Source organism: Lepidochelys olivacea (assembly GCF_965140295.1).
Source record: "Lepidochelys olivacea isolate rLepOli2 genome assembly, chromosome: 14".
NCBI lineage: Eukaryota > Metazoa > Chordata > Testudines > Cheloniidae > Lepidochelys > Lepidochelys olivacea.
The window spans coordinates 26,885,312-26,899,496 of record NC_140424.1 but is presented as its reverse complement, the minus strand read 5'-3'; the positions used below and the strand labels follow the sequence as shown (position 1 = coordinate 26,899,496).

At 46.6% G+C, this 14,185-nt stretch overlaps 2 protein-coding genes across 2 annotated transcripts in view; one reads left to right on the top strand and one right to left on the bottom strand.

The window, feature by feature from the left end:
- GLP2R (glucagon like peptide 2 receptor) overlaps positions 1 to 14,185 on the top strand; it is a 122,190-nt gene that overhangs the window by 95,359 nt on the left and 12,646 nt on the right. The window contains exon 11 of the mRNA XM_084647601.1: positions 10,915 to 11,053. Coding sequence (XP_084503727.1) covers positions 10,915 to 11,053 — 139 coding nt within the window. The remainder of the gene's footprint in view (positions 1 to 10,914; positions 11,054 to 14,185) is intronic.
- LOC311530194 (uncharacterized protein) lies at positions 8,024 to 9,669 on the bottom strand (the record flags this gene model as incomplete). Its single annotated transcript, XM_084646672.1, has 2 exons — positions 8,024 to 8,523; positions 9,114 to 9,669. 2 exons carry the CDS (start codon positions 9,667 to 9,669, stop codon positions 8,024 to 8,026), a joined length of 1,056 nt encoding a protein of 351 aa, XP_084502798.1.

Below are 14,185 nucleotides of genomic sequence, written 5' to 3'. Positions count from 1 at the left end.
GTTTGCTACTCTTAGTGGTGGACAGTGTTTCAGTAAATTGGATTTTCTCAATGCATACCTACAAATGGAGATTGATCTGGCATCTCACAAATATCTCACAATCAACACACAAAAAGGCTTATTTTATTACAACAGGTTGCCTTTTGGAATCACATTGGCACCTGCCCTGTTCCAGAAATCCATGGATGAGATTCTGAAGGGACTGAAGGGAGTTCATCATTGTGGGTGACATTCTTTCTCAAATGAAGGGGATGGTACTAAAGGGTACAGTGTTGGATCATAAGAATCCCCAGTTTACACAAGTCATGTCATATCAACATGAATTACCTGTGAATCACAGTTGCATATTATGGGGAATGTGAGTGATCATTCCAGAATAACTTCAATATCAGGTTTTGGAAGCTCTTCTCAAAGGTCATTTTGGCATTGTATGGATGAAGGCCATAGCCCAGAGTCATGTCTGGTGGCCAGGGACTAACGAAGACATTGAGAGGAAGGTGCAGTGTGGTACTACATGTCAACAAATTCAGCATGCTGCTGGCCCAGCTCATCTACATCCTTAGTCATGACCTCAGACTCCTTGGACATGTATTCATGTGGACTTTGCTGGACCTTTAGATGGTTATATGTTTTTAGTCATAGTAAATGTCGATTCAGAATGGCCCAAAGTTTTCAGAATGACTTCTATACAGCTGCTAAGACCATTGGACATCTTCGTACCTTGTTTAGCCATTTTGAATTACCATTACAGTTAATGAGTGACAATGGACCTTGATTCTGTCCTGAAGAATTTCAGCAGTTCCTAGCTTTAAATGGAATTCAGCACATACCCTCAGCTCTTTACCATCCTGCTACAAAGGGACTAGTGGAATGCTTTGTACAAACACTTAAGCATGCTTTAAAAGCTAACAAGTCTATTCTGAGTCATCAGCAGAAACTGGAAAATTTCTGGCTTGTCTACAGGAACACACCAGTTGATACTACACAGTAATCACCTGCAACTCTTTTCTTGAAACCATCTTTGTGAACCTGTTGGAACCTGCTATGTTTTCAAAATTGCCTCATATAAGGCTATGTTTTAGTCGTGGGTATTTTTAGTAAAAGTCATGGACAGGTCACAGGCAGTAAACAAAAATTCATGGCCTGTGATCTGCCCATGACTTGTACTATATACCCCTAATTAAATCTTGGGGGTAGGGGCAGCCCGGAGGTGCTGCGGGTGCTTGGGGGGTGGCCTAGGGGGCACTGCGGGTGCTGAGGGCGTGGCCGGGGGGGCACTGCGGGTGCTGAGGGGGTGGCCTGGGGGTGCCATGGGCTCTGGGGCAGCAGCCTGGGACCCCTGCTTGCGCTTGCAGGGGCAGAAGGCACTGCACAGCCCAGAACCCCTGCTGCTGCAGGGGGGGCAGGCAGTTGCATGTGGCCTGGGTCCCCTGCTGGTGCTGGGAGGAGGGGTTGGCAGGGCTGGCAGGCTCCCTACCTGGCTCCACGCCTCCCCAGAAGTGTTGACATCCCCCTCCCTCAGCTCCTAGGTGGAGGCGAGGCCAGGCAGTTCTGCACCCTGCCTCTGCCCCGAGCACCGGCTCCGCAGCTCCTGTTTGCCAGGAACCATGGCCAATGGGACCTGCGGGGGCGGTGCCTGCAGGCAGAGGCAGCACACACAGCCCCCTGACCACGCCTCCGCCTAGGAGCCGAGGGATGTCGCTGCTTCCAGGGAGCAGCCCTGAGGTAAGCGCCACCCCGAGCCTTCACCCTCTCCCACATCCCAACCCCCAGCCCTGAGCCTCCTCCCACATCCAAACTCCTGCTGCGGGGGGGGGGGTGGCCTGAGACTGCCCCCCAGCGGCTGGTGCAGCTGGCCCTAGGGCTGCCTGAGTTGCTCAGGTGGCCCCTGGGCCATGCACACTGGCCAGTGCAGAAGTCACAGAGGTTACGGAAAGTCACAGAATCGATGACTTCCGTGACACTCGCAGCCTTACTCATGTGTAGCCAAATTCCAAGCTATGCGAGTTGATCGACAATGTAAGACTTGTCATCATTCTTTTCAAGTTGGAGACTTAGTGTGGACTTGCAACTGCAGTTGTGGAGTGAAATGGGTATCTGGTGAATTTGAAAATGCACAGGACCTTTTTCATTTGTGGTAAAACTATCCAGTGGTATTTTATGGAAAAAAAAAACATATGGACCAGTTGCAGCCTCAGCTAGTACCAGAGTCTGTGGATGTTCCAGTAGGACTTTCTGTTCCTCCAATCAAACGTCCTTCCATCACAACTCCTAATTTTGATGACTTAGTGTTTTTTGTTGATTTCTTACCATTGACTATTCTTGTTGTTCAAGACTGCCACGCCACCATCACCATGGTATCCCAAGAGAGTGCAAAAACCAGTTGTGCACCTACACGTATAAGTCATTTAGTTAGTGAGTTGCTATTGCAGGTTGTCAACATGATTCTTAGGTGATATAGTGTTTCTTGTTAGCCATGTATATGATAATGTATATGTGTTTGGAAAGTTTTATAAAGTAGGATGGAGGAATATGAAGTCCTGTCTCTTTAAATGTTTGAGTACTCCCCACTCCCCCCTGCAAAGCCTCACTTTCATGTCAGTTTCAGTTTTGCATCCAGAGCAATAAAGCAAGCAAAACAGACAGCTGCTTGTCCATCAGCTCCCCCTGTCTCTGCCTCCTCTGCTAGCTCCAGAAATATAACAAGCAGGAACAAATGTGTTGCTCCTGATAAAATTAAGGGAAGAGATAGGTGATAGTTTGGGTGTGGTGATATGAGTTGGTCTGGTTGTCAGGGGGAAAAATCATGGTGCTGTCTTGAAAAAAATGCAAATGAAACAGTTTTGGTAGAAAACAGGAAAAGTTGTGGCCCATAAGATACAAATTTGTGGTGGGGATTTCAGACGACTGTCATGCTTGACCTTAGGAAAACTGCAAAATAGCCTGTATTTTACACTAAATGTTGTTTAAATCCATTTAATATTCAGATCAAATTTTTAAATAATTTTAAAAGCCATAGTCCTGCACTGGACATACGTAGAACCAAACTTGTCAAAATTCATGTGGAATCTTGTTCATCAGAAGTCTGGTCAGCTGACAAGGACCATGACTTTTTTGAAAATTCATACAAGTCACAGCATTTGTTATGGAAGTCAAGGTCACAAAGGTGACTTTTGCTGTCCCCGAAAAAAATCTGCCCTATTTTGACAAAATTATGAGTCTCTGAAAAGCTTCTGTTTGCACATGCTCAGTAGAAGTTGTGAGAAATTTGCAGCATTATTCTCTGAAGATTCCATCTGCACTGGGCATACTCCAGCCCTTCACAGCACATATGTGCAACCTGACTGAGCATATGCCGTTTCCACGGTGCAAATGAGCATTCTCCAGCTCAGGGTTTCAATGGCTGAGCAGTACTATTCCTGAAATTGCTCCTACCAGCTGCCAAGGGCTGTTGTGGCACCAGGCAATGGAAGTGAAAGCTGCGAGATGGTCTCTCCTAGGCTGTCACTGGAGAGGGAAGAATAAGCCTGACTCAAATGCATAATTGTGAAGAGTCAAGGGGAAAGGAGGCAGTTGGAGGCTGAGAGGTTAATAGTAAGGAAGGTCAGGGCAGATTGGACAGGGGGCAGAAACATCTGTAACCAATACAGCATGTTCTCTTGCTAAACCTGGAACTGAAACCAGAGTCCAGCATTCCTCTGTGAAACCCACCAACAGTGTGTGTGTCACATAGAGGGATCATAGAATATCAGGGAAGGGACCTCAGGAGGTCATCTAGTCCAATCCCCTGCTCAAAGCAGGACCAATCCCCAATTTTTGCCCCAGATCCCTAATGGCCCCCTCAAGGATTGAACTCACAACCCTGGGTTTAGCAGGCCAATGCTCAAACCACTGAGCTATCCCTCCCCCATCAGGAGAGTCGGGGGGGGGAGAAAAAAATAGCTGGTAGTAGCTCACCTTACCTGCTCACTCTCCTTACAGTGTGTATGGTAACACCCATTGTTTCATGTTCTCTGTGTATATAAATCTCCCCACTGTATTTTCCACTGCATGCATCCGATGAAGTGAGCTGTAGCTCACGAAAGCTTATGCTCAAATAAATTTTAATAAATAAATAAACTCTGAGGTGCCACTAGTCCTCCTTTTCTTTTTGCGGATACAGACTAACACGGCTGCTACTCTGAAACCTGTGCAATCTTAAGTTTGGCTCCTTGTGCATTTATAATATCATCTTTAATTACATGTTCACATTTTTTTCAAGAGGCTCTCTCCCATTCAGTGCACAGGGGCCCTGTGAAAATCATAGTCTGTGATCATGTAAAGACTGTGTCATAATGCATATTCAAAAGGGGGGCAAATTATTGTTGCACAGGCAGCCTTAATTCTGACATTTCCTACTTTCTGAGTGCTTGACTTTGCAGCCTTAATAATGTTCTTTTAATATTTCCCACCTATATAATTTAACATTTATTTTGCATTAGTACCTAGAGGCCAACCATGATCAGGACTCCATTATACTGGGCGCTGTACAAATATATAGAAAATGACAGTCCTCACCATACAGAGCTAACAATCTAAAAAGGAGGAGTTTATGGCTCCCCTGTCAGACCCCTCTGTACAGATGTCCCAAAGAGCATTGTGTGGCGAGCTCATGCAAGTGTGGAGACTCTGACTCAGTACAGGGCCCCCCCTACTAAGCCAAATAACTCTGGTCACATTTTCAAACATAGGTACCTAAGATGAGGCACCTACATATCTCTTTATGCACCTAAATAAAAGTTGTCTGATTTTCAGAGCTGCTAAATAAAGTGAATGGGAGCTGTGGGTTCTCAGCACCTAAGTTCCCCCTAAGCTCCGCGGCCGCACAGACACCCAGCAGGCTATCAAGTGCTGCGCACATCAGGTGCCCCTCCCCCACACTGCCATGTGCTGCTCCTGCCTTCTGCCTTGGAGCTGCTCCCGGGAGCCTCCTGCTTGCTGTGCAGAGAGGGGGAGAGCAGTAGGGTTGCTGATGTCAGGGTGTCTCTCTTCCCCTGCCCCTGTACCCTATCTCTGTCACACACACACACACACACACACTGTGTCTTTCTGACACACACACAGTGTGTGACACAGACACAAATACTCTGTCTTTCACACTCACCTCCCAACACATACTTGTGGTGGTGTTGTTGTTACTTCTTGATACTTCATGCAATGCACATCTATTCTCTGTAATTTTATTCTTTCAAAGTGCTGTTATTTGAGGATTTTTACTGGTCTATGCATTTCATAATTTTTATTTCTCTCTTACGCTTAAATTTAATTCTTTTAGGGTATGTCTACACTACGGAATTAGGTTGAATTTATAGAAGTCGTTTTTTTAGAAATCGGTTTTATATATTCGAGTGTGTGCGTCCCCACAGAAAATGCTCTAAGTGCATTAACTCGGTGGAGTGCTTCCACAGTACCGAGGCAAGCGTCGACTTCCAGAGTGTTGCACTATGGGTAGCTATCCCACAGTTCCCGCAGTCTCCACTGCCCATTGGAATTCTCGGTTGAGATCCCAATGCCGGATGGGGCTAAAACATTATCGCGGGTGGTTCTGGGTACATATCCTCAGGCCCCCGTTCCCTCCCTCCCTCTGTGAAAGCAAGGGCAGACAATCGTTTCGCACCTTTTTTCCTGAGTTACCTGTGCAGACGCCATACCACGGCAAGCATGGAGCCCGCTCAGGTAACCGTCACCCTATGTCTCCTGGGTGCTGGCAGACGTGGTACTGCATTGCTACACAGCAGCATCAACCCCTTGCCTTGTGGCAGCAGACGGTACAGTACGACTGGTAGCCGTCATCGTCGTGTCCGAGGTGCTCCTGGCCACGTCGGCCGGGAGCGCCTGGGCAGACATGTGCGCAGGGACTAAATTTGGAGTGACTTGACCAGGTCATTCTCTTTAGTCCTGCAGTCAGTCCTATTGAACCATCTTATGGCGAGCAGGCAGGCGATACGGATTGCTAGCAGTCCTATTGCATTATCTTCTGCCGGGCAGCCATGAGATGTGGATGGCATGCAGTCCTTCTGCACCATCTGCTGCCAGCCAAAGATGTAAAAGATAGATGGAGTGGATCAAAACAAGAAATAGACCAGATTTGTTTTGTACCCATTTGCTTCCCCCCCACCCGTCTAGGGGACTCATTCCTCTAGGACACACTGCAGTCACTCACAGAGAAGGTGCAGCGAGGTAAATCTAGCCATGTATCAACCAGAGGCCAGACTAATCTCCTTGTTCCAATAAGAACAATAACTTAGGTGCACCATTTCTTATTGGAACCCTCCGTGAAGTCCTGCCTGAAATACTCCTTGATGTAAAGCCACACCCTTTGTTGATTTTAGCTCCCTGAAGCCAACCCTGTAAGCCATGTCGTCAGTCGCCCCTCCCTCCATCAGAGCAACAGCAGACAATCGTTCTGCGCCTTTTTTCTGTGCGGACGCCATACCAAGGCAAGCATGAAGGCCGCTCAGCTCACTTTGGCAATTAGGAGCACATTAAACACCACACGCATTATCTAGCAGTATATGCAGCACCAGAACCTGGCAGAGCGATACCGGGCGAGGAGGCGACATCAGCGCGGTCATGTGAGTGATCAGGACATGGACACAGATTTCTCTGAAAGCATGGGCCCTGCCAATGCATGCATCATGGTGCTAATGCGGCAGGTTCATGCTGTGGAACGCCGATTCTGGGCTCGGGAAACAAGCACAGACTGGTGGGACCGCATAGTGTTGCAAGTCTGGGACGATTCCCAGTGGCTGCGAAACTTTCGCATGTGTAAGGGCACTTTCATGGAACTTTGTGACTTGCTTTTCCCTGCCCTGAAGCACATGAATATCAAGATGAGAGCAGCCCTCATAGTTCAGAAGTGAGTGGTGATAGCCCTGTGGAAGCTTGCAACGCCAGACAGCTACCGGTCAGTTGGGAATCAATTTGGAGTGGGCAAATCTACTGTTGTGGCTGCTGTGATGCAAGTAGCCCACGCAATCAAAGATCTGCTGATATCAAGGGCAGTGACCCTGGGAAATGTGCAGGTCATAGTGGATGGCTTTGCTGCAATGGGATTCCCTAACTGTGGTGGGGCTATAGACGGAACCCATATCCCTATCTTGGCACCGGAGCACCAAGCCGCCGAGTACATAAACCACAAGGGGTACTTTTCAATAGTGCTGCAAGCTCTGGTGGATCACAAGGGACGTTTCACCAACATCAACGTGGGATGGCCGGGAAAGGTACATGATGCTCGCATCTTCAGGAACTCTGGTCTGTTTCAAAAGGTGCAGGAAGGGACTTTATTCCCAGACCAGAAAATAACTGTTGGGGACGTTGAAATGCCTATATGTATCCTTGGGGACCCAGCCTACCCCTTAATGCCATGGCTCATGAAGCCGTACACAGGCAGCCTGGACAGTAGTCAGGAGCTGTTCAACTACAGGCTGAGCAAGTGCAGAATGGTGGTAGAATGTGCATTTGGACGTTTAAAGGCGCGCTGGTGCAGTTTACTGACTTGCTTAGACCTCAGCGAAACCAATATTCCCACTGTTATTACTGCTTGCTGTGTGCTCCACAATATCTGTGAGAGTAAGCGGGAGACGTTTATGGCGGGGTGGGAGGCTGAGGCAAATCGCCTGGCTTCTGGTTACACACAGCCGGACACCAAGGCGGTTAGAAGAGCACAGGAGGGCGCGCTATGTATCAGACAAGCTTTGAAAACCAGTTTCATGACTGGCCAGGCTATGGTATGAAAGTTCTCTTTGTTTCTCCTTGATGAAACCCCCCACCCCTTGGTTCACTCTACTTCCCTGCAAGCTAACCACCCTCCCCTCCGCCCTTTAATCACCGCTTGCAGAGGCAATAAAGTCGTTGTTGCTTCACATTCATGCATTCTTTATTCATTCATCACACAAATAGGGGGATGACTACCAAGGTAGCCCAGGAGGGGTGGTGGAGGAGGGAAGGAAAATGCCACACAGCACTTTAAAAGTTTACAACTTTAAAATTTATTGAATGCCAGCCTTCTTTTTTTGGGGCAAGCCTCTGTGGAGGAGTGGCTGGTTAGCTGGTGGCCCCCCCACCGCGTTCTTGGGGGTCTGGGTGTGGAGGCTATGGAACTTGGGGAGGAGGGCGGTTGGTTACACAGGGGCTGTAGTGGCAGTCTGTGCTCCAGCTGCCTTTGCTGCAGCTCAACCATACACTGGAGCATACTGGTTTGGTCCTCCAGCAGCCTCAGCATTGAATCCTGCCTCCTCTCATCACGCTGCTGCCACATTTGAGCTTCAGCCCTCTCTTCAGCCTGCCACCTCTCCTCCCAGTCACTTTGTGCTTTCCTGCACTCTGACATTATTTGCCTCCACGCATTCGTCTGTGCTCTGTCAGTGTGGGAGGACAGCATGAGCTCAGAGAACATTTCATCATGAGTGCGTTTTTTTTTCTTTCTAAGCTTCACTAGCCTCTGGGAAGGAGAAGATCCTGTGATCATTGAAACACATGCAGCTGGTGGAGAAAAAAAAAAAGGGACAGCGGTATTTAAAAAGACACATTTTATAAAACAGTGGCTACACTCTTTCAGGGTAAACCTTGCTGTTAACATTACATATATAGCACATGTGCTTTTGTTACAAGGTCGCATTTTGCCTCCCCCCACCGCGTGGCTACCCCCTCAACCCTCCCCCCTCCCCGTGGCTAACAGCGGGGAACATTTCTGTTCAGCAGCAGGCAAACATCTCAGCAGGAATGGGCTCCTCTGAATGTCCCCTGAAGAAAAGCACCCTATTTCAACCAGGAGACCATGAATGATATCTCACTCTCCTGAGGATAACACAGAGAGATAAAGAACGGATGTTGTTTGAACGCCAGCAAACATACACTGCAATGCTTTGTTGTACAATGATTCCTGAGTACATGTTACTGGCCTGGAGTGGTAAAGTGTCCTATCATGAAGGACACAATAAGGCTGCCCTCCCCAGAAACCTTTTGCAAAGGCTTTGGGAGTACATCCAGGAGAGCCGCGAATGCCAGGGCAAAGTAATCCTTTCACATGCTTGCTTTTAAACCATGTATAGTATTTTAAAAGGTACACTCACCAGAGGTCCCTTCTCCGCCTGCCGGGTCCAGGAGGCAGCCTTGGGTGGGTTCGGGGGGTACTGCCTCCAGGTCCAGGGTGAGAAACAGTTCCTGGCTGTTGGGAAAACCGGTTTCTCCACTTGCTTGCTGTGAGCTATCTACAACCTCATCATCATCATCTTCATCTTCTTCGTTCCCAAAACCTGCTTCCGTGTTGCCTCCATCTCCATTGAAGGAGTCAAACAACACGGCTGGGGTAGTGGTGGCTGAACCCCCTAAAATGGCATGCAGCTCATCATAGAAGCAGCATGTTTGGGGCTCTGACCCGGAGCGGCCGTTCGCCCCTCTGGTTTTCTGGTAGGCTTGCCTCAGCTCCTTAAGTTTCACACGGCACTGCTTCTGGTCTCTGTTATGGCCTCTGTCCTTCATGCCCTGGGAGATTTTGACAAAGGTTTTGGCATTTCGAAAACTGGAACGGAGTTCTGATAGCACGGATTCCTCTCCCCGGACAGCAATCAGATCCCGTACCTCCCGTTCAGTCCATGCTGGAGCTCTTTTGCGATTCTGGGACTCCATCATGGTCATCTCTGCTGATGAGCTCTGCATGGTCACCTGCAGCTTGCCACGCTGCCCAAACAGGAAATGAGATTCAAAAGTTCGCAGTTCTTTTCCTGTCTACCTGGCCAGTGCATCTGAGTTGAGAGTGCTGTCCAGAGAGGTCACAATGGAGCACTCTGGGATAGCTCCCGGAGGCCAATACCATTGAATTGTGTCCACAGTACCCCAAATTCGCCCCAGCAAGGCCGATTTAAGCGCTAATCCACTTGTCAGGGGTGGAGTACGGAAATCGATTTTAAGAGCCCTTTGAGTCGAAATAAAGGGCTTCATCGTGTGGACGAGTGCAGGTTTACATCGATTTAATGCTGCTAAATTCGACCTAAAGTCCTAGTGTAGACCAAGGCTTAGTAGTGAGTTCTAAAATGTCTAACGTGTCCTGGCTGAAGTAATTATCTCTATGGTAACTTTATAAAAATATATATGATTTCTAGGGTTTTTTTTCTATTGGTGGCACACATCCGCACATTACCTCAATAATTTGGTGCACATAGCAAAATTAATTCAGCACATAGATGAAAAAAATTAAAGGGGACATTGCTTAGCACCTCTAGAAAGAGGCCAATATTTAGGTGTGTTTATATTTAGGTGTACTGTAGTTAACTGCCTAACTGTAACAGTTTGCTAATGTTGGCCTCTGTGGCCAGTTTGCTATCCCTAGTTCCTCACTGCAACCCACCCCCAAACCCTTCCTTTCACATCACTTTTCAGATAACATTCTTCTAATACAGGGGTTCACAAACTGGGGGTCACCCTTCAGGGGGTCGCAAGGTTATTACATGTGGGGTGTCAGCTGTCAGCCTCCACCCCAAACCTCACTTTGCCTCCAGCATTTACAATGGTGTTAAATATATTAAAAAGTGTTTTTAATTTATAAAGGGGGTCGCACTGAGAGGCTTTCTCTGTGAAAGGGGTCCCCAGTACAAAAGTTTGAGAACCACTGTTCTAATAGGTATTTGCCAGTTCCCTAATCTAATCTCACCTCTGTCTCATTTGCCTTTGGTTTCTTTTTCCTGATATATCTTTCATTGTAGATGCAGTCCCTCAGATGCTGTTTTCTCCTCCAGATCATTAGTGAAGCTCTTGAATCAGCCCCAAACTGGAGCCCTGAGGGACCTACTCCTGTAGTTATTTCTCCATAGTTGGATGTTCAGCTTCACATCAAGGAGGTTAAGAAATATAATATTCAAACACTTTATTTTTAAGATTGGCAAGATCTACTCTGGTGTTAATACCTTTACTGGGGATCCATGAGTTTGTCTTTACCTTCATCACTGATGAACAAGTTAAAGGATTGTCAAGACATATAAGACTCTTCATTCAATTACCAATGAGCTCCTTTCAAGTAAGTACTCCATTACAGTATCTTTCCTTAGAGACAGGATGTTCCCATATAGACTAGATATCCTGGTTTTATTTATTATTATCCTTCAACGTATATTGGCTTAACATGATAGTGTTACACTGGATCGATCAATGAATTCACAAAAACAATTTCAAATTGGCAGTTTCCTGAACAGACTAAAATGGGAAATTTGACCCTCTCGCCTGCATATGTCCCTTCTCAGCCAGTGAGTCCCGCATCCCCTCACAATCAGTGCAGTCTTCAGAGGTGATTCTGACGTGAATCCCCTTATGAATATAACAACATAAGAATGGCCCTACTAGGTCAGAAGAAGGGTCCATCTAGCCCAGTATCCTGTCTTCCGACAGTGGCCAGTGCCAGGTGCCCCAGAGGGAATGAACAGAACAGGTAATCATCAATGACAGGTTTCAGAGTAACAGCCGTGTTAGTCTGTATTCGCAAAAAGAAAAGGAGTACTTGTGGCACCTTAGAGACTAACCAATTTATTTGAGCATGAGCTTTCGTGAGCTACAGCTCACTTCATCGGATGCAGTTTCCACGGTATGCATCCGATGAAGTGAGCTGTAGCTCACGAAAGCTCATGCTCAAATAAATTGGTTAGTCTCTAAGGTGCCACAAGTACTCCTTTTCTTTTTGGTAATCATCAAGTGATCCATCCCATCACTCATTCCCAGCTTCTGGCAAACAGAGGCTAGGGACACCATTCCTGCCCATCCTGGCTAATAGCCATTGATGGACCTATCCTCCATGAGTTCTTTTTTGAACGCTGTTATGGTCTTGGCCTTCACAACATCCTCTGGCAAGGAGTTCCACAGGTTGTGTGTTGTGTGAAGAAATACTTCCTTTTATTTGTTTTAAACCTGCTGCCTATTAATTTCATTTGGTGACCCCTAGTTCCTGTGTTATGAGAAGTAGTAAACAACACTTCCTTTTCTATTTTCTCTATATCAGTCATGATTTTATAGACCTCAATCATATTTCCCCTTAGCCATCTCCTTTCCAAGCTGAAAAGTCCCAGTCTTATTAATTTCTCCTCATATGGCAGACACTCCATACCCCTAATATTTTTGTTGACCTTTTCTGAACCTTTTCCATTTCCAGTATATCTTCTTTGAAATGAGGCAACCATATCTGCATGCAACATTCAAGATGTGGGCATACCATGGATTTATATAGAGGCAATATGATATTTTCTGCCTTATTATCTATCCCTTTCTTAATGATTCCCAACATTCTGGTCACTTTTTTGACTGCTGCTGCACATTGAATGGATGTTTCAGAGAACTACCTATAATGACTCCAAGATCTTTCTTGAGTGATAACTGCTAATTTTCACCCCATCATTTTATATGTATAGTTGGGATTATGTTTTCCAATGTGCATTACTTTGCATTTATCAACATTGAATTTCATCTGCTATTTTGTTGCCCAGTCACTCAGTTTTGAGAGATCCTTTTGTAGCTCTTTGCAGTCTGCCTGGGTCTTAACTATCTTTAGTAATTTTGTATCATCTACAAATTTTGCCACCTCACTGTTTACCCCTTTTTCCAGATCATGTATGAATATGTTAAATAGGACTGGTCCCAGAACAGACCCCTGGGGGACACCACTATTTGCCTCTCTCCATTCTGAAAACTGATAATTTAGACCTACTCTTTGTTTCCTATCTTTTAACCAGTTACCAATCCATGAGAGCACCTTCCCTCTTATCCTGTGGCAGGGATATTCCAACAGGGTGCATGTGTTGGAAGCCTGTTAAATTACAAAGCAGGAACATCCTAATAAATATTCTCTAGACAACATTTTCAATAACAAGCAGTCATTTGGGGAGGCCTCAATTTTTGATGCCCAACCTGGAATACCTTAACAACACCTGCTTTTCATTAGTGTTGAGCATCTGCCTTCTGAAAATCAGACCCCTTCAAGTTGTCTCAGATTCACCCTGGAATTGATATGCTTAAACTCACTAGCCCTTTTTGAAAAGTTAGGCCATTAGATACAATTTCCAAATAGAGAACAATATCTATAACTTAGAATATCAAGGTTGGAAGGGACCTCAGGAGGTCATCTAGTCCAACCCCCTGCTCAAAGCAGGACCAACCTCCAATTTTTGCCCTAGATCCCCAAAAGGCTCCCTTAAGGATTGAACTCACAACCCTGGATTTAGCAGGCCAATGCTCAAACCACTGAGCTATCCCTTCCCAGCTTCAATTAATTCTGCCAAAACCAGCCTCAAAACCAAGGGGGAGGGCAGAACTCCCAGCCATGCTTTTGCCAAGCAGGGCATTTTACCGGTAAGGGGACCAATTTCCATTGCTCCAGAGACAGCACATCTGGGATTCTATTGCAATGAGCTGGAGCTTGAAGCAAGTGCAGAAGAATAGGAAGGGAAGAGAGAAAACTTTTAAAATGGTAGAAAGGTTTAGAGAACAGCAAGTCTGCCCTCACCCTTCTTGCTGTATAAAATTCCTCTTTCTTTCCTTCTTTCTAAGGTTTTAGAAATTTTCACTTCCCCTCTTTTTCAGCTTCCAGCCATTGGATCTTGTTACTCAGCATCCCAAAATTCAAGAACCTACCGCCCCTAATGAGAAACACACCTGTCTTCCTCCAAACAGCGCAGCCTTTATTTCAGTCATATAGCTGCAACTGTCAGCAAATGGATTGTGATGTAATCATGTAGAAATGACAGCCCTCAGAGCCCTGCATTCCAGGACCTATCCCTACAGCACAAAGGAAGGAGAGGCCCCACTTGTCCCACCATCTCCAGTTAACATGGTCTAGGAGCCAGAGCTCATGAGCGCACTACATATCTAGAGTGAGCTCTTTTGGCTGGCAGTGTACAGTACAAACTCATCCTAATGCCAGAGCTGCTGAATTTGCCAGAATTCCCAAATTCTGGAACATTCGGGTTCATTCAACACACTTGAACAGAGCCAGCTTGTATAGGCTGCATCTTTCGGAACGTTCGATCCCTCCAGCCCGAGTCAGTGGGTTGGGATGCAAGAGGGGGTGAGAGCTCCGGCTGGGGGTGCGGGCTCTGGGGCAGGGCCAGAGATGAGGGTTTGGGGGTTCAGGATGGGGCTCCAGGCTGGGGGGTGGAGCTGAGGGGTT